At 39.9% G+C, this 19,653-nt stretch overlaps 1 protein-coding gene across 2 annotated transcripts in view; it reads right to left on the reverse strand.

Moving 5' to 3' along the window:
* Positions 1 to 19,653, reverse strand: part of LOC115076056 (multidrug resistance-associated protein 1-like) — a 108,209-nt gene extending 88,556 nt beyond the window's left edge. For both annotated transcript variants that reach the window (XM_029577161.1, XM_029577160.1), the window contains exon 1: positions 19,459 to 19,653. In XM_029577161.1, coding sequence (XP_029433021.1) covers positions 19,459 to 19,506 — 48 coding nt within the window. In that variant the 5' untranslated portion in view covers positions 19,507 to 19,653. The remainder of the gene's footprint in view (positions 1 to 19,458) is intronic.

A 19,653-nucleotide genomic window follows, 5' to 3' on the forward strand; every position in this document is an offset into this window, starting at 1 on the left:
ACCCCTGTTAGTAATCATAAAAATGAAAAACAGCACTGAATGGAGTGAGGATAGACCCTGAGCTCTAACATAAAAAAAAAAGTACAGCTTCCCGAATATCTGCCAACCCCAGCATGGGAGAAATCCAAACAGTTCTGCTCATGATAGCCACGCTGAGTATTCCTAGCACCTATATACCTCTTGGTCAAAAAAGGTTCAACAAAAAAACAAAAAAAAAACCCAAGCTTGATAAGCATGTTTGAGGGGGAAGGAGTTCTTGAGAAATGGAATTTAAGAACTAGGAGGCAAAGCAGAGCTTTGTAAGGCTAAAAATGGAGGTACACATCTTCGCCAGGGTTGCATGATTGGGACATGGTTACTGTGAGTCACTGTCTGATTCGGATCTCTGAAAGTCTGGTATAAACAGGCATGCTTTTCTGCTTAGTCACGCTTACAGGCCACCCACGCATACATTACATATACACTGACATGGAACCCAAGGGGTGGGGTAGGTTAGATTGCAGGGGAGGCATTTACTAGGGAGAAAGAAACTGATTTCAGGAGAAGAAATGAAAGCACCCACTTTCTAAGCACAGAGCCAATCTGCCTGGAAAAGAACCAGAAAGGCTGAAAGAGGACCTAAAAAAAACTTTAAAAAAAGGTGACAAGTTAAACAAATTATGCACTTTAGGCTTGAATTTATAGTTTTTGTCACAGATAAGAACTGACATTACCAGGTTAATCCACCTGGATATGTGGAACTAAGGGTCAAACAAGCTGTAGGCGATAACCTTTTGTTGAACTAAAGGAACACATCTGTGACAAGCTGTCGATCGTTATTCTCTCTATCAGGTCAGTGAAGAAACCGCACTACAGCACTGGGTTTAAATAGTACAGAAGTAAGCTAGGCTAACAGGCTGCTTGCATATGCTATTACAGCTCAGTAAAGGGAAAGGAGAAGGGGAGCAGGGAATGAGAGGTGATGAGAAACTTTGCTGTTGAAAGGTCTATATTTATTTATTTAAAAATGTTTATATACCGCCTTTACAATTCAAAAGAATTAATCAAAATGGTTTACAACCAAACATACATAATGAATAAACTTAAAAAAATAAGACAAATTAAAACTAACATTAAAATAATAGCACAATAAACATTCATGCCCTACGACTTTAAACAGTAAAATTGTGAGAAAGCCAATGCCCTTATTGAGTTGCATAAGAACATAAGAAATTGCCATACTGGGTCAAACCAAGGGTCCATCAAGCCCAGTATCCTGTTTCTAACAGTGGCCAATCCAAGTCTCAAGTACACAGCAAGTACTTTTGTTTGTTTCAACACATTTAATCGTCTTAATTCAAATGTTTTCCATTCCCGTGCACTTCTAAAGTTCCCTTTAAATATTCCAATTGTTAAGTCATTCTTGGAATTCACTTACTGAGCTATTATTCTGGTTTTTTTTTCTCTGTAATGTTTTAGGTTATTGTAAACCTTCACTAATGGGAAGGTCCAGCTCTCAGCTACTTAGAATAAGAATGTGTAGCACACCCACACAATTTAAAGGTTCTCCCCAGGGTGGAGAAGAGGCTGGAGCAAAAAGTAAACACACACACACAAATACATAAAACATACTACAGCAAGTATTAAAAACAAAAAACAGTTAATGCACATTTATATAAAACACATTTGGATTTTTATATATATAGGAAACAGAAGCACATGGCATTATATAAAAGAAAAAAATATTAGCACTGGAAAATTAAGAAAATTAGCTATTTGAAATTTACAATAGAAAACTGCTACCCCACTATATATCTCAGTTCAGCTCAAGAAAAATTTCAGAATTCCCACCTAAATTTTGGCCAAATTATCATAATTCTCAATCTCATGTGATAGTTGGATACTCTCTCAAATCCAGATGAGTGATTAAGCTATTACAGATCCTTGGGGTCCAAAGCTCCACGTAGATTAGGGTTGCTAACTGGCTCCAGATTTTCAGGATAGGTTGATCTAGTCCTGATTTTATCCACTGTATGAAGAGAGATTTATAGTTCTGGTTTCCCTATTGCCAGCAAGAGGACAAAGTCCCCGGCATGCAATGGGGTAAAGCCAGGACTGAATGAACCTGTCTTGAAAATCTGGAGCCAGTTAGAATAAGCCTCTGTTAAGGTGACTATTTTATTCTAAATAAAATCACAGCAAATTTTCAGAAACTTCCCTCTCACTTAGACCAATACTAGTTTGAAATAAAACCAAAATCAGGAAAAGTCTAAGAGAAAAAAACCAAAAAACAAAGTTACCTTCCTTTCCCTAGCTGCAAAACAACTGTCTGTCTCAGAACTACTAGGTAAGTACTTTTTGTCAGATAATGATTACAAAAAAAACCCCAAAAATAAAACTAATTAAAATCGCCTTTTTTTTTTTTTTAAAGTAATTAAATCCTCACCTTATGAGAACATCCCTCTCTCTCTCTCCCTTTATCTGCCTTTAAACAAAAGCAGTTACCTTTTAAAGGGTTCATTAGTATTCAATCCCTTGCCCCTCATTGGCTCCAGGCAAATAACACCCATCCAAGTTCTGAAGTAAAAGCCTATAATAAGTCAATTTAAATCAATTCAAATATAAATAGTATTTCATAAAAAGTTCATTACAATAAATTATAATATCTTCTCCTATCCAGTAAGGTCCACTTGGTGTCCATGTATTCTAGCAAATACAGCACAAGCTTCAAGTCAAGGAGGACTCCCTTGGAACATCAAAGAGAAGGTAATATTGCAATAAAGTTGATGACTCTTCTGTTGGCTTCCAATGGAACTGGAATTTGCATTCCTCTAACACTGCTCCATGGTTTTACCTTCCTTGTATAGTCATATGATTTCCCTGGGTGTTATGAGTGAGGGTGCAATTTTCTTGGAGATGATTTTTAGGCAATAACTTTGTTTTAAGGATTCAGTTGAGCCTGTTTACACCTGTGTGTCAGCACACTCACAGATTGGTTGTGTATAATGGACTTTTGTGTGTGAGACACTGGAACCGTGAAGGTAGCTACATAAGGATTTTTTTGTATAGAAATCATTGAGACTGTAGTGCCTAAAAAGTTAAAACTCTTTCCATGAAGTGGTCCATCTTGAGCCTAAATTGCAGGATGGAATGCATTAAAGGAGTTTTAAAACTGCTTGACGTTTTCTTCTCACTCGGTCCGGACCATGAAGATGCAAATGCACCGGAAGAATCTGAAAGGTCTGTTGTGGTAACAATTCAGGAATGTCTCTTCCAATTCTAAGATAAAGGTTGGCATGCTGCGGTGCCATTCTGAAGCCCATGATGGTTCCCATAATCTGCAAACAGATGTCATTACTAAAGCTGAAGTAGTTAAGGGTCAGCAAGAATTCAATTTGTTTTGCAACCGTTTCTGCAGTGTATTGCTGGTCCAGGGTAGTTGTTCTTGGGAGTTTGAAACAAATCAGGAATGTTGCTATACAATGATTTCACATTCACTGTGAGAAGGAAGATGTCAGACAGTAGCTGTTTAATGTTTAACCTAATGAGAACGTTTATGGTGTCTTGCTGTGTGTTAACTGAAAGTCTGAGGAATATTAGAGAAATAGCAGAAGATACTTTTGAAAGAGCTTTTAATAGTTTAAAGGAGAAACACAAAAGCATGCCAATTCTTTTTCTTTCCCCGGCATAGAAAGAGTGAACTTTAAATATAGCTTTACTCCAGCCTTGAAAAGTGCCACAAAACAGAAGCCCAACAGGAGATGCTACTGTGCTTTTTAGATGCAGAGCACTAGGGACATACAAATTACCTATTGCAGGTCCCTTTTAGTACGGCAGCTCATTTGCCTATTGCATCGAGTGCCCAGGATAGGTGGATGGGAACACGTTCAAAAAACGTGCCCCCAGTTTAGACGCACGCATTTCATGCACTGATATTGACTGCATTGGCCGGCTGGATTTTAAGCCATCTTGGGATAGAAAAATCTCTCCAGTACCTGAAATGGAATCTGCTTTGAATTGCTGAACAGCAGAATATAAATAAATAGCTGAGGGTAGGAACTGTACAAGCCATATATTGCATAGTCATGCATAGGGATGTGAATCGTTTTCCATATCGTCTTAATGATAGAAATCGTGTGGCAGGAGAAGAAAATCGTGTTTGGCACGATTATTTCGTTGAAAAATCGTTAAAAATCGTTTTTTCCGATTAGTGCGCACTAACTCGAGTTAGTGCGCACTAACTCTAATTTAACGATTTTTAACGATAAATCGTTAGAATTTCTATTGTATCGTGTTCTATAACGATTTAAGACGATATTAACATTATCGGACGATAATTTTAATCGTTGAAAAACGATTCACATCCCTAGTCATGCACACCTGCTTCTTAAAGGAAAAAAATGCTTAAAAGCAGCAGAGCTCAACACTACTGTACTTATGTGAACACTTATGCCAGAGTATCAGAGTGGCAACTGCTGCATGAGATGAAACAATGGACAGCACTGGTCAATTCCAGAATCACTATCATAACTATCTTGCGGCCTAAATGATAATGTTAGATGCTAAGTTATAAATGATTTATCATACTTGAATAATCTTTTTTCCCATCATAGTGCCAGCGTACATGGTGCAATCAGCACAGTGTACAGATTTGTGCACGGTTGCGCACATTATCTTTACTTCCAATTTAATAAGTAGTGCCCAAAATATTTTTGATAGCATTCTTCCATGCAAATCCCATGTGAATTCAAGGCATTCATTAGCTATTGCTTCCCAATTCAGAGAAGTATAGACTTAATTCAATGTTGTTTTAATGTCAGAAATTTAAGTCCTAGTCAGAGATAACGTTTCTAGGGTTAGTGTTAGTCTATACAGCTGAACTTCAAATTCATGGTGCAGGGGTCCTGTACTCGTGGTTTGTGCACAGAGAACATATTTTGTGCATAAATTGAGCTTTCAGCGCATAAAACACGTTTTAGGGACATAAAATATGCTTTTTGCATGCTATGCATATTTTTGTGTGCACATTTTCAGGGTTAGCACACTTTTTCAAACTCCCATGACATTAGTTTACTGCAACAGGCATTAACTCATTTTAGCACTTGAGAAAAGAAAGTGTGTGCTGAGGTTCAGGGGACTTTTTTTTTTTTTTTTTTTACTCCTCGTTACATCAGTCTCTAAAATAGGAATGGCACTAACTTTCATGTTCTCTGTTCCATACCAAAAATAAATAAATAAATAAAATTGCTCTATTTTCCTAATGTGTCAGACACATTGGGGGAGAAGAAGGGAAAGAAAAAACTGCTCCATACTATATTCATTTTAATAGGTTTGGCTGTGTACTCTTCAGGAATTGTTGCAAGAAGATTATCCAGAGATTAATCTTTTCCTATACAGTTGTGTAGTTAACTAGATGCACAGATGGTGGTAGTTGCATAGGCCATCTCAGGAGAAGAGATATCGAAAAGGCAAGTCCCCACACATCCTAAATTCAGAAGAAACAAAGATGTGGGCAGATAAGGACCACTGGTGCCACCTTAATCTGATATCTGCTGAAAGGCCATCTACACATTGCACACAGTTTGCAAATCAAGTATCTTGTCTCTTTAGGAATTTGAGAGGGGGGGGGGGGGGAGCAGAATTTTTTCTTCCAGTCTCCTGGATGCCCACCAGGACACTGAATAAATAATCCTGGGCCCCTCTGCTTACTGAAGCCCAAAGAGACAGGCCTCTGATGAAACTGAATCCTTCTATGGTGCCTGAAGGCCCTGGGACCCACGGAGCCCAATGCTTACAAGAATAAAAAAAAACCCACACACACACACACTGCTGGTGCAGCTCCTCCTCGCTTAACCAGAGAAACGAAACCAAATGCTGAAGCCAAGAACAAATTAGAACAATTTTTTTTTTTTTTTTGCTTCTGGTAATATTTTCCCTGTGCCACGCCTGTACTCCTGTGTAGCTGAGATTTTCATGTTGTCCTCTGCATGCTTGTGTGTGTGTTGAAAAGATCCCTAAAAGGTGTTGTTTTTTTAACCAGATAATAAGCCTTCACTGAATTGTTACAATTTTTTTACATTGCTTGCAAATAGGAGCCATTTGCCATCCATTTGGAAAGGTAGGTCCTTGCCAAAAGAGCAAACAACTTTTACAGCTGCTTTCCAAAGCAAAGACTGATTATGATTAGAGGGTCTACAAATTGCTTCTAAATCTGTTACACATTCTCCCAAAGTTTGGCACATGAGCTGTTGAAGGGTTATCATCCCAGCTCCAAGCGGTCAAGATCCAGGGTAAGCTCTTATTCAGTCCCTTTCAAGTGAAGCACAGGGAAAACATCTCTTCTACCCTTCTAGCCAAAATAAAAATCCAGAATGAAATGCTGTTTGCTGTTACATCATCTCCAGGGCTTCAAAGCATATTTCTCCCATAGCAAAACATTATTCTAGTCACAACATAGGAGACAAGTGCACATGGACAGCAGACTGTGCCCCTATAAAATGTTTTCTTGTTTTCTCCATCTATCATTTGTTAGGAGACCCAACCTAGTCCTGCCATTAAGGCATTAAAAAAAAGGGCACATCGGCATCCTTTGTCCTAGAAACTCCCAAAGGATTGCTCAACTAGCATCCCCCATGCTCAAAAGCAGACTCATCACAGCTGCCTGTACCCTGATCCCTAAGAGAACAGTGCTAGAAATTATGCTACATGCATGACCTCTCCTATTCTAGTCACCTGAACAATAAGGCTGCTAACAAAAGCAGGAACGTGATGAGTTGGTCTATGTGCGAACAATGGCAGCATCCAACACTTCTCATTAAAAAATAAGCTGTTTCTTTTCAGTGCTGAGAAAAAAAAAACCAAAACTAAAATGACAAAAATATACTAAATCCACATTACACCTGATTCCAAACACTTGCAATATGCCTTAAAAAAAAAAAAAGTAAGAACCCCTAGCACTTCTGTTATTTCGTTACTGATTAATGATACATTCTGCATTGAGGCTGATGAATAATCGACCTTTTCCAAATCCTGGCAACTATTTATGACTAGTATCAATTGTTTCTGTAGCACTACTAGATGTTTGCAACTCTGTACAGATGCACACTAGGCTATAAAATCCAAAGGACAGGGATTAAGCAACTAAAAGGATACAAAAGGAATGCTACTGACAGTCAAATGTTCAGTCACTCTGTGGCAAAAAAAAGTAGCCAAGAACCTTATATCTAGGAAACAGATGTGTGAGCTGTCAGCCATTACCGAACCAGAACCCTATCATCTGCATAGGCAGAAACACGAGGGCCTCATTGATATGGTGGCCTTTTACATTCTCGTGTATAACCACCAGTCAAAGCATTCAAAATTCAGTAGCCATCCATGCATTAAGGGGCCGATGTCACAAGGTACACTAGGCTGAGCATTTTTTTTTTTAATTCATGTTTGTGCATCCATCTGTGTACACTAAAATTTGTATTACACACAAATTCACACACCTCCATACAAATCCATGTTAATAAAATGAAGGCGCAAACTATTATTCCCCAGTGCACTAGGTGTGTAGCATTCTCACATTTTACAAAAACTGTAAATTTAACTCCTGGAAAAAAAGGAGGCGGAAAGTTAACTCACATTTCTGAGACAAGTGTTAATCTGTGGTTCTGTGCCAGCGTGGTCGTGGACCTAGGGTTCCTGGGTGTTGCGCGCCCCGTCCGCGCCCGGCAAACGCACAGGCCTGCTCACCTCGCTAGCTCCTCTGCAGGTCACGGGTCGGCCTCCCCAGCGGCAGCCGCAAGCTCCTCCAGGCCTCAACGTCCCGCGGCAGCGGTCGCTGGGCCTTCCACTACGCACCAGGCCTCACGCCGGAGTTCAGCGTCCTCTGTGGTGTTGGCCAAGCCCCTACACACGCAGACCGCCCGGCCTCTTGTAGGGCCAGGGGTGGGTCCTAGTTCCACGGTGTGCCCTGATTGAACATGCTACATACATTTGGTTCGCTCAAGGCCCCCCCAACAAATCATCGGTCCACAACTCTATTCACAAGCGTGCTCTTTCAACAGCAGGTCCACTACATTGGAATTCACTTCCCCAAGACTTACGCCAAGAACAATGCCATTCAACATTCAGAAAGAAATTGAAAACCTGGCTGTTCGCAGAAGCCTACCGCTGAAGGATCTCCTCAACCATCACTGACTCTCATTCTCCCACCCCTCCCTAATCCCTACCCCCCCCCCCCCCCCTCTTTTCCCTCTCCCCTTCCCCCCCACCCAACCTCACCCTTTCCTTCTCCCACTGGACATACCATGCTAATAACTGCCTAGGATAAATCTATGTTTACGTATCTTATAGTTTTTGTTGATTATATATATATATTTATCTCTCTCTAATTGTTTCTTAGTTTAAATTCTGTACTGTCTTCCATTGCCCAGGTTTTACGCTCCCTGTTTAATGTAACTTTACTTTCTACCTTGATGTTAATTGGTTTCCCCTCAGTTACATTGTAAACCGGTACGATAAGACCTAGTCTTGAGCATCGGTATAGTAAAAGAAATTAAATAAATAAATAATAAATAAGGAAGTTCCTGCCTGCACTTCCTTGCCTTGGCAATCAGGTTGGCACTGTATGTGTACTGGTATGCGTACTGTAGGTGTACTAGTTTGCCTAGTACACTAGTTTGCCTCCTTCTGTCCTGTCTCCCCAGGTAGTACCCTTCGGACTGTCTCTCTGGTACTGACCTCTGCCTGCTCCATTGACCATTCTGCTCGCTGCCTGGATCTTGACCTCTGCCTGCTTTGTGACCTCATCTAACCTCTGGAACCTGACCCCTGCTTAGTTGACTACTCTTGGACTAACTCCTGGTATCTGACCTCTGCCTTGGCTGACACTCTTCAGATTGATCCATTGAACCTGACCCCGGCTGCCATTGACCATGTCTCTTGATTCTGGCTTTGTCCCTTGCCTTGTCATCGCCTACGCTGTACTGGCCTTCCCTGATCCTCCAGGCCTACAGCCTAGTGGCCGACCATGCTCCCTTGCTGCTCATGGGCACACCTCTCTACTACCTCTCCGGAAGACCCAGCAAGGCCCACCTAAGTCCAAGCGGCCCGGGTTCCTACGGGCTCCATGGCCTTCCTAGCCTCTGTCTCTTCCTGTGCTCCACTCCCTAGGGCCAGGTGCTTCCTGGTCCCTATCAGGGAGCCATTCCACACTGCTCCAGGACAAAGTCCAAGACTACACTGGCACAGAATCACTAACTAAACACCAGCTCCAGAAATGAGAATCAATTCCTGGTTGACAGCAGAAAATAAAAGTTAAATTTCTGAGCCTTAAAAAAAAAAAAAAAGGCTAAAGAACCTAAGTCCATATATCCAAGCTAGGAGGACTATCTTGGGACAATACCCACCTACCAACAACCTGCTCCCCCCTCCCCCCTATAATTTCTTGACCCCCCTAAAATGGCTGATTGACACATGAAGGAACTGAATTCAGTTGAACGTTTTATGAGCAGAAGTCATTTTGAGGCTGATGTAATAAGATGTGCTAGGCTGAATGCACAATTTGTATTCACAAGTGCAGACATCTGTTAAAAAAAAAAAAAAAAAGGAACAGCAACAAATATAAACACTAAACATTTTAGCGTACTTTTTTTTTTTTTTTTTTTACACTTCCTGGCTAAAATATGAGTTAACTCCAAATGCAGGAAGCTAACGGTATACTAATGCTTTCAAAGTTTTGGAAAAAAGAAAAACAAAGAGCAAGACAACTTCTGATGCATTAGCTACCATTAGCTTACTGCCCTGGCAGTTAACTAATTTAGTGCGCGTTATTACGTCAGCCTGTTAGTGTGGTTCGGATCTTATTCGACCAATTGTTCTTGCTAGGTAGAGCGGGACTCTTAGGTATCCATCAGCAGTTCCACAAGGTTCGGTTCTCATTCCCTTTGCCCACTTTGATCCAGGACTGTGGGTACATCTATGTTGATGATGATCAACTATCCTACTATTTTGACTCCAAATCTCTTAATGAACTCTCTAATTTTCACATCTGTCTGGATCGCATTGCTCATTAGCTGCAATCTCATACTTTTAAAAAGTGAATCCATCTAAGTCTAAGGCATTATGGGCGAGTTGTAAGGCCATGGCGCTAACTTTGGCCCTTTGTATGTTAGGGACTTCAAACCTACTTAGATGTGGCATATGCACTTGGGGGTTAACTAGATGCAACGTCATCTGTGACCCAGCATATTTCATCCTTAATACAAAAGTCATTTTTCTCCAATTGCGTCGAGTGTGCCCTTTCCTAGACCGTCATGGCCATGAAAGTCATTGGCAAGAAAGACAATGATGAAAGGAAAATGCCCAGCTGCAACTAGGAAGAAAACAACCTGCACACCATGAAGTATTGTGGAACCCCTCAAAGCAGTTTAATAAAGCAGATATCTGGTGACTGGAATAGCCAAAGCAGGGAAGTGGCATTTTAAGCAACTTTTGCAATTTGAAAAAAAAAATCTTTGAAAAAAACAAAAAAAAAAAAAGGTGGAAATATAAGAAGAAGACTACAGTTAGTAAGCTCTGATATGCCCCAAGTGTGAATGTCCCTTATCTCTTATTACTGCCATTTGTGTGCCTCTCAGGACACCTGTCATAATCTGGACTCCTGGAGAGCTTCACACTTCTCTTCCAGATTTGTCTGTGAGGCAGGATCAGTGCTGCGTTTTGGGTTCATCTCCAAGAAACAGCAGATCAAGAAGAATAAGGACAAAAAAAAAAAAAAAAAGACGTTTGTACAGTGGGGTTCATCAGGCAAGTAATCTGGCACCAAGAATATCTTCCTGTATGAGAGGTAGGGTCCCAAACACATATGGCCGAATGCCTATACTTATTATAGGCAGGAGTGTATCTTGCTAACTAATAATGCTCAGTCTTTTTTTTTTTAGCCCTTTACCTGTTTCTGCTCATTAGCTTGGCCAAGCACGCCTTCTCTTAAACAGGCAATTTCTTTGTTCTCACAGATTACTCATCTCTTAAAGCAGCAATGATTGTCTGCTATTATTCCAAGACTGCATTTTTTTTTGTCCTTGTAAACTATGGATAAGCACATCTTAGAAATGACCTCTGACCTGAGCCTTATTAAAGTCTTGCTACACTGTTTTTTGGGATACAGACATCACCTACACTTTTAGGCAGAAACTATGATGACCCCAATTGCTTTAGTAGATTCCACCTTTCATCTTCCATCTACAAAACAGGATGATTTTATGCAGTTTCATAATTGTAACCACTGATGAAAGCACTGTCATAAATCTGCAACAGCAGCTGGTCAAAGACAATAATTCCCTCATTATGGGAACAAGGAAACCTTCCATAGGTTTATTGCTCTTGTGATGAATACAATTTAAGAGAGAGTGAGAGAGAGCGTGAGAGAGCCTTTACTCCAATTCAGTTCATAACTATTAAATCCTGCAGTCTTTCTGCTCCTTTTGAAACCAATTCACTAGAATGCTAGGAGTAGGACACTGGTCTCTGAACAATTTTCAGAGACTTTTACACAATTTTTATATATATGTTTTTTTTTAAAGTTTAAACAAAAAAAAGTCTAGCTGTTTTTTGAGGGAGGGAGATGACAGGGGGTTCATGTAGCATGGCTAGTTTAATGCCTGTGGTAAGTTGCATCTCTTACAATATAAAGTGACATCACTTTTTGCTGGCTGGGGCAAACAATATCCTAATTTGCTTTATAGGTCCTCTTCTTCAACATGTGAACATGAAGATGGTTATCTTAGTTACAGTTTTGACTGTGGTATAACACCTTGTACACTTATTAACTTTTAAATTAATTTGCCCTTTTCTCACAAGAGAATTAAACCAAAAGTACTCTTTACACACTTACTCTAAAATACCAGCTGTTTCCGAGACACACACCCCCCCCCCAAAAAAAAAAAATTTAGAGATAGGACCTTCTGTATCGAGCTCCATGAGTATGAGAGCTAAAGAATGGTTTTCATGCATGCAGAAACCTATTCCAAAGACTGATTACATATAAAATTATAAATAAAACCATATTCCCCCAGGTGCAATTGCTTATATAAAATCTAATTTCCTTTAACTTACTTAAGCAAGTTGATGCGATGTTATCAACCAGACCAAGGGACTCGTACATTTGCCAGTCCTACTTTTCCTTTTCTCCTTAACCACCTACAACTCTGAATACATTTTGCAATAGCATACTGATACAGCTCCTCTGTTCCTTATGTAGGAGGCTTGGAGACATTCATTCTGCTTTACTTAATTCCATTTGATTTGTTTGCTGTTTTTCTTTAGAAAACTCAAAGACGTTACAAAATTATACTTTAATAATCCTACAAACCAACAAACAGTGCATAGACAACTCCTGAATATCCTGACATTAATTTATCCATTGAATAAAGTTAGGGCAGGTCTGAAGGCAGATGGTGGAACATGAACACACAAGGTCAGTATCTGGTTTTGCTCCAAAATGATTAGCTGAGCTCCCATTTATCAACCTCTAAACAAGCTGGAGCTCCATTTGTAGGATGAGAACAAACTCCAATGATAAGCTGGCTCCTGGGTGCTATATTCTTGTTACTTTATGGAATTTTTTTAAATTTTACCTTTCCCTTCCCCCGCAACTGCAGGCATAATTATAAAATGGAACACTGAACAAGACAAAATCCAAAATGGGATTTTACAAAGAAAGGGCAGCCCTTTCGATGGCTCATCAATACGAAAACGGGCATGAAGCTTTCAAAATCGGCAGGGACCGCTCGCCGTATCTCCACAAAAAGGCGAAAGGTAAAAAGCACACCAAGTATTTTGGTTACATGATACTTTGCAACAGATCACCTCTCACTCAAATCACCACTACAAAAGATCCGAGTGACCCACATGAACTTGCAAAGCAATCCTGCAATCATAACATTTTAAATCAATAATTATGGCCATAAGAAAATGGATTCATGTCATGCAGCGTCTCACTTCATTTAAAAAAAAAAAAAGGTACTTCACAACATCAAAAATAACTTCTTAGAAGCTCACAAAAACTCTGAATGCAGATGGGACTGAGGAATGAAAAGTACAAAGATTCTTCTTTGGGCAGGTTTCGGCACTGAACCTAAACAAGGATTTCTTTTTTTTTTTTTTGGCCCTTTACCCAAAACTATATCCTAAGCCAGATCTTCAAAGGAAGCAATGCACAAAAAAACAGGAACATGGTTATTTGTTGCTTATCTGGGAAAGGGAATGAAAACTTAGCAGTTTAAAAATATACATGAACTTATATACACTAAATCACTGCATTCAGGTAAATCTAGTGGATAGCGTTAGTAATTAGGAGATTTCCATCGTGCACCATCCCTATTCTAGCACTGTTGAGAATGCTCAGACAAGCTAATTATATGCTTAAAAGTCATTTCATTCAACTCCCTCCCCTGCACTATGGTACTGCACAGGGATGCCCAGTTAAAAAAAAAACAAACCACCAAACCACAGAATCACAAATACAACTGGGTGGAGGTAGCCAAAAAGGACGTGTTTTATTCTTATTTATCTTCTGTCAGCAAGGTAGCTAGCTCCACTGTTCAAAGCATTTGCTCATGGTATCAGATACCTTCAGAGAGAATATATGGATAAATTGGCAGTTCTGGCTTCCAAGGCAGATACAAACAGGAACTAAACCTAGTTATTAGATAATTATAATTATCTTTTATTTATTTATAATTATAATTATTTTTGCAGCGCTGGAATGCTTAGACAGTGGCTGCAGTTTTGGAAGCCCAAAAGCTCTGGTTATTTATCTGTGGGTTTGACTTTGCCTCACGCCCTCCCCCGCCTCGATACAGCTCTGGCGAAACACTGCCCATTTCAGGGCACAGCTCCTTAATGTACATTACATGACAATATGAAAGGTGTGAGTTCACCATAGGCTGATCATTTCAATTAATGCCAGAGAGGCTTTAGTGATCTTATTTCAACGAGTTTCAGCTGCGCGACTTATCTTTCACCAAAGTCGCTATGCTCACATAGCCCCTCTTCTGAAGTCACTGCATTAGCTTCCTATCTACTCCTGCATACAGCTCAACTCCTTTCTCACCTACAGATACCTTCGCTCTGCAGCACCCCATTACCTCTCCCTACACCCCTCTCTTTGTGCAGTCTGCACATCCCACCTTCCTGAAACCGCTTTTAAATCTTATGCCTGATTGTCTGCTTTTAGTCTTAACTTTCTTTTCTTTTAGCCAAGTCTCATGTCTTGCAAATTTGTCTTATTAGATAGTAAGCTCTATTGAGCAGGGACTGTCTTTTTGAATGTTTGTGTAGCGCTATAGAAAATGTTAAGTAGTAGTAGAAGTAGTAGTAGTAGTAGTACGAGTGGCTCTAGGTTTTTTCTTTTGCTGATATTAATTACTTCTAAAGTTTCAGTTGGGACAGTGTGAACTATCTGCAATCCAGTGGGTTATGGAATCCAGGCAATATGCTCTTTATTGGAAGAAGGTCCTATCAAATGAAACAGATTGATCTTTTTGATTGGTTGATTAGAGAATTAGATCAAGGAAGAGCACTTCACGTGGTTTTCACTTGGATTTCAGCAAGACCGCATAGGAGGCTCATGAACAAAATGATAAGCCTGGGAGTGGTTGTCAAGTTGGTGGAATGGATTACAAAGTGGCTGACAGGTGTCAAGGAGTAGTGGTAGCTAGAACCTACTCCTAAGGAAGAAAGGTGATAAATGAAGTTCCTCAAGGATTTGGTCTGGAACCGGTTCTGTTCAATATCTTTGTGAGCAATATTGTGAGGAATTAGAACAAAGTTTATTTCTTTTGCGGATGATACTAAGATCCATAACAGCAGAGAAACCTGGAGTAGAGAAAATGAGATTTAGGAAAGCTTGAGGAGTGGTTGAAGGTCTGGCAGTTGGGATTCAACACCAAAAAGTGCTGTCATGCGTTTGAAGTACGGTAATCCAAAGAAGCTGTATGTAACAGGGGCAAGAGACTGATATGCACAGACTGGGAGCAACTCCTCGGGATGACAGTGTCCAACAATTTGAAGGTAGCAAAGCAATGTGACACGGCAATGGATAAGGCTAGTGGGATGCTGAGCTGCATAGAGAAGGATTAACCAGTAGGAAAAAAAGGAGGTGATAATGCCCCTGAACATCTGGAGACCATATCTCAAAAAGAATAAAAACTTGATGGAATCAGTCCACTAAAAGGCAACCAAAATGGTGTGTAGACAGCATTGAAATACTTATGAGACTGGAAGACTTACATATATATCCTGAAGGAGAGGAAAAATAAAGAGATATGATACAGCCTTTCAAATACCTGAAAGGTATTAATGGTGCAAAAAAAACAAAACCCCACTAACCTTTTCTGATGGAAAAGAAGTTGTAGAACTAGAAGTCATGAGATGAAACTCCAAGGGGGGTAGACTCAGGAAAAATATCAGGTAATACTTCTTCACAGAAAGGGTGGTGGATGCATGGAATGCCCTCCGGGAAGAGGTGGTGAAAATAGCAGTAATAGAATTCAAAAGTGCATAGAATAAAACACAGAAAATCCCTAGTGGCTAGAGGATGGAAATTTAAAAAGTGGGGTAACCTAGGTGTAAGATTTCTGCATGGGAGTAACTTGCACAGAACAGCCGTTACTTCCCCAAGCAGCTTGCAGGGCAGACTGGGTGGACTATATGGGTGTTCATCTGCCATCATTAACTATGCACATATCATATACACACATTCCCCTGTTGCATATAATGGATAATTATCCACTTTAGAAATGACTTAATATTAAAAGATTATGCCAAAATACAAAAAACTTCATAACGTAACAATGGGAACAAGGCAGGTATATCCACTAGGGATGTGAATCGATTTTATAACAAATTGAAACATTGTACGATATTTCTTAATTTGTTATATATCGGTTAAAAACTAGAAAAACATTTTTTCCATGAATTTTCGTGAAAATCTTTTTTCGGGTTAGTGCGCACTAACAAAAAATAGCAAAAGCGCGCACTAACCCGAAAACCAATTTTTCACGGAAAAAAAAAAGTCAATCCGCGGGAAAACGAGATTTTCCCGTGGCCAGACGAACCCGAAAGCGGGAACGATCGGGCACCCGATTCACATCCCTAATATCCACTGGTTTTCCTGTTAGCGCTCCAGCTTCCATCACCATTATACAACTATGAAGTGTCGTGCAATACCTTTGCCAACAATGGCAATAGGCGATACAATTAAATGCTAATCAAAGAATCTTTCTGCAAATGAATAATATTACATCGTTGTCATGGTGAATATTGGTCTTCATACAATAATTTCAGCGAAGGGGGCTTTTACTGAAACCGTTGTGTGTAGATTCACCAATGCGAACCCCCTGAAGACGCCCATCGCAGGTGAAACAGAGGCCTTTGCAGGGTGTTTGTTACAATATTCTAATATCATTGACAAAGAACTATGCAATCATCATTGGGTATTTAAATGATGTATTTTCCCTATGGATATGCAAGTTTCAAGAAATCAAGAACTCGCTTGAATTAGCCTCACTGACTGCCAAAAAAATTGTTTAAAAACATAGGAGACTAATTACTGAGGAGAAACTAAAACACAATTTTAACTGAGATTTATAGTATATGTTACTCTGCTGCATGTTCAGGTGGTGCAATTGTGATCTGTGGTTTGTTTTCACAAAAGGGATTTATGGAATGTAAACATTTCTATATAATTATAAATATTTATATATTTATGTAATAATTGTGTGCCATGGACCTGCTTACTGCAAGCTTTTTATCATATGCCGAAAATGAGAAAACCTTTTCTATTTTGTTAAAAATCTTTTTACATTCCACTACCTCCATTATATTATTTGGAATGTAAGTATTCATATACATAAATAAAAATACCAATAGACAAATACACAATCTAAAGTCTACATCTGCAGCTCAACGTAATTAAAACAAAAATAAGCACACTAAGGGCCTGATTTTACTAAGTTTTTTCCCTATATCTACTAATTGGAAAAAGCCTCAGTAAATCAGGCCATAAGCATTAATTTACGCGAACCTAACCAGAATTATAGTATTTTGAATTAGTCGGAAAGGAAATTAAAATAATTGAATAGTATGCTAAAGAATATAATCTGCACATCTGAAATATTCTTGAGGACTGAGAACAGAATTTATCCTTTTTATAGGTTTCCTTTAGCTGAGTTATGATGTGCTTATGCTTCACCGGGTATTTTAAAAATAAAAACCAAGGCAATACTGAAATTTTATATCCAAGCCTAACACAACAACCTCAAAAATTAATGCAACTCAAAAAAGGTTTCCAACTTTATTTTATGTCTTGAATTGTTCCCTGTGCCGGGCCATTTTCAGGCTGGAGCAAGGAATGGTACAGTAATTCGATGTGAGGCTTTTCATACTCCCCCATAGTTACTAACAACCTGCCACTAATGTGCTCTACTAACAGGCCAATGAATGGAATGGTCCCAGTAGCTTCCCCCGAATTTGAGAGAGAGCAGGTGCACACCTGACCCAGCCACCACCTTTTAATCGCCAGCTCATGCTATTGGGCCTTCTTTGGGTCTATGTATTATTTAGTGGAAATGCCATAGTAGAGTCCCTCCAGACACAAGGCATGGTATGGTCACACTGCTCACACTTGTCAAGACGGCCTTAACCTATCAACTGAAATTAAAGCTGTAATGAAATTTCAATTTAAAAAAAAATTATTACGAACAGTCGATCACTATGGTCAGGACTCTCGCTCTTTGTGAATTAAAGTGGAGTATAATCAGGTAGCATGCATTCGGTAATTCACAATCTGCAAATCATGGTTTGTTTTGCCATCAGTGGTTTGTCAGTAAATACAATACAAGATCCAACAAGAGGACTTTGTTCAAGTTTTGAGAACATTTTCAAACAGAATCGCAACCCAAGATTGGGATATAAATCGGTAACTGTCCAGCCAAACAAATTTATTTATTTGTTGAGTTTTATATACCGTTATTCGGTAGAGCCATCATAACGGTTTACAGATTATGTAATTATCATAGCAGTTGAGCACAGTAAAACCTTGAGAACAATATACATTTTCATAGAAGATGTGTAACAGTTGAGTAAGGTGAACATTTTCAAATATAAAACGTATCAAGTCAGAGAGCAAGGAGGGGTTGAATGGGGAGGGTAAGGCAGGAAATAAGAGGATTATTGATGCTTGAACTCAATTGCAAAAAGCTGTTATTTTTCAAATCATTCAAAGATGCTGTTCAAAATATAAGATGCAGAAGTGTTTTAATTTATATATCTGTGGCTCTTTATTATATTTATTTGGATTTCAAATTAATGCATTTTAAATGTACATGGTATATGGTATTCCATGATTACTTTTCAAGTTAAGCAACACAAGAACTAGGGAGTTATTAAAAATTGTCTTCCTATTCTATGCTTATGCACTGTATTCTGTATACATCAATACACTAAAATGAATGATCTAGAATTTTAACACTTCTGTACAGTTCAACATTCTAGTTATTAAAATCATTGCATTTAGTGTGTGTGTGTATATATATATGTATATATACACACACACGGTTTACAGAGCTGAAACACTAAGTTAAACATTAGAAAATATGCTCTAAATGTATTAAAATTCTGAACCTAATATGAAAAGTTTAATACCGAGTAAGTGGGGCAAAGCAAATGCACAAAATTGTTTGCATAAACATCATAACTTCTCCCAAGAGAGAAAATAAAAGCAGTTTTAGGAAAACAAAGCTTTAATGAGTCAGTTACAGGCCAAGAATATCTTTAGGTATATAAACCTGCTCGTATTCTGGTTAACCTAAGAATCCAGTAGCTAGGTCACCATGACTGCAGGTATTTTTGTAAACCTGATAACTTGGGTTTGCCATTCTGCGTTGTCAATATCTGCTATATACTGAAGCCACAAACACGTGGCCACGATGATTGCCCCTCAGCAACCTTAAAACGGAACCCCAGATGGTACCCAGAAAGGTCAGCGCCGCCTGAAAGCCGCAGGCTGCAACAGAGAACCTGGCAGAGAACCACGACTTATTGTCACGTGCGTCTGCATTCTGGCTCCCACACCGGCTCGCCCGATCCCTCCAAGCAAGCCTGGTACCACCGGCTTACGGCACCCAGCGCACGAATAAGCCATGGCCCCCGCCTGCCGATGGTGGACGAGCGCTCATTAATGGGAAAGCGAAGAAGGAAGAACAAAGCCACGCACGGACCATTACCGGACTCCGTTCTGCGTTATCTGGAGCCAAACGGAAACCTGCGCGCCCCCCACCCCCCCAAGTCGTCAAACCAGCTCCTCCGAAAGTCAAGGGCAGGCCCCAGGACGACGGCCTCGGCACAACTCGTTTGGTAACAAAAACAAAACCCAAAACACAACAACAAAACCCCTTAGAAGGCTGTGAACGTTGCTGCAGAAGGCCTTACCCAGAGCGGCTCGACGCTACCCGTGCCGCAGAACGCCTCCATCCCCATCGCGCCGGCTTCCAGAGAGCGCCTCGCCGCTTTCACGCGGAACAGTCGCGAGCGAACGACGCCTGCGTGCTCCTCGCTCTCCGCCCGCCCCCTCTCACTTTTCGCGTCCGCGCGGCTCCACCAGGCGCAGCGGCTGCTCCCCAGTCC

The sequence above is a fragment of the Rhinatrema bivittatum genome, chromosome 14 (genome assembly GCF_901001135.1).
Source record: "Rhinatrema bivittatum chromosome 14, aRhiBiv1.1, whole genome shotgun sequence".
Taxonomy (NCBI): Eukaryota; Metazoa; Chordata; class Amphibia; order Gymnophiona; family Rhinatrematidae; genus Rhinatrema; species Rhinatrema bivittatum.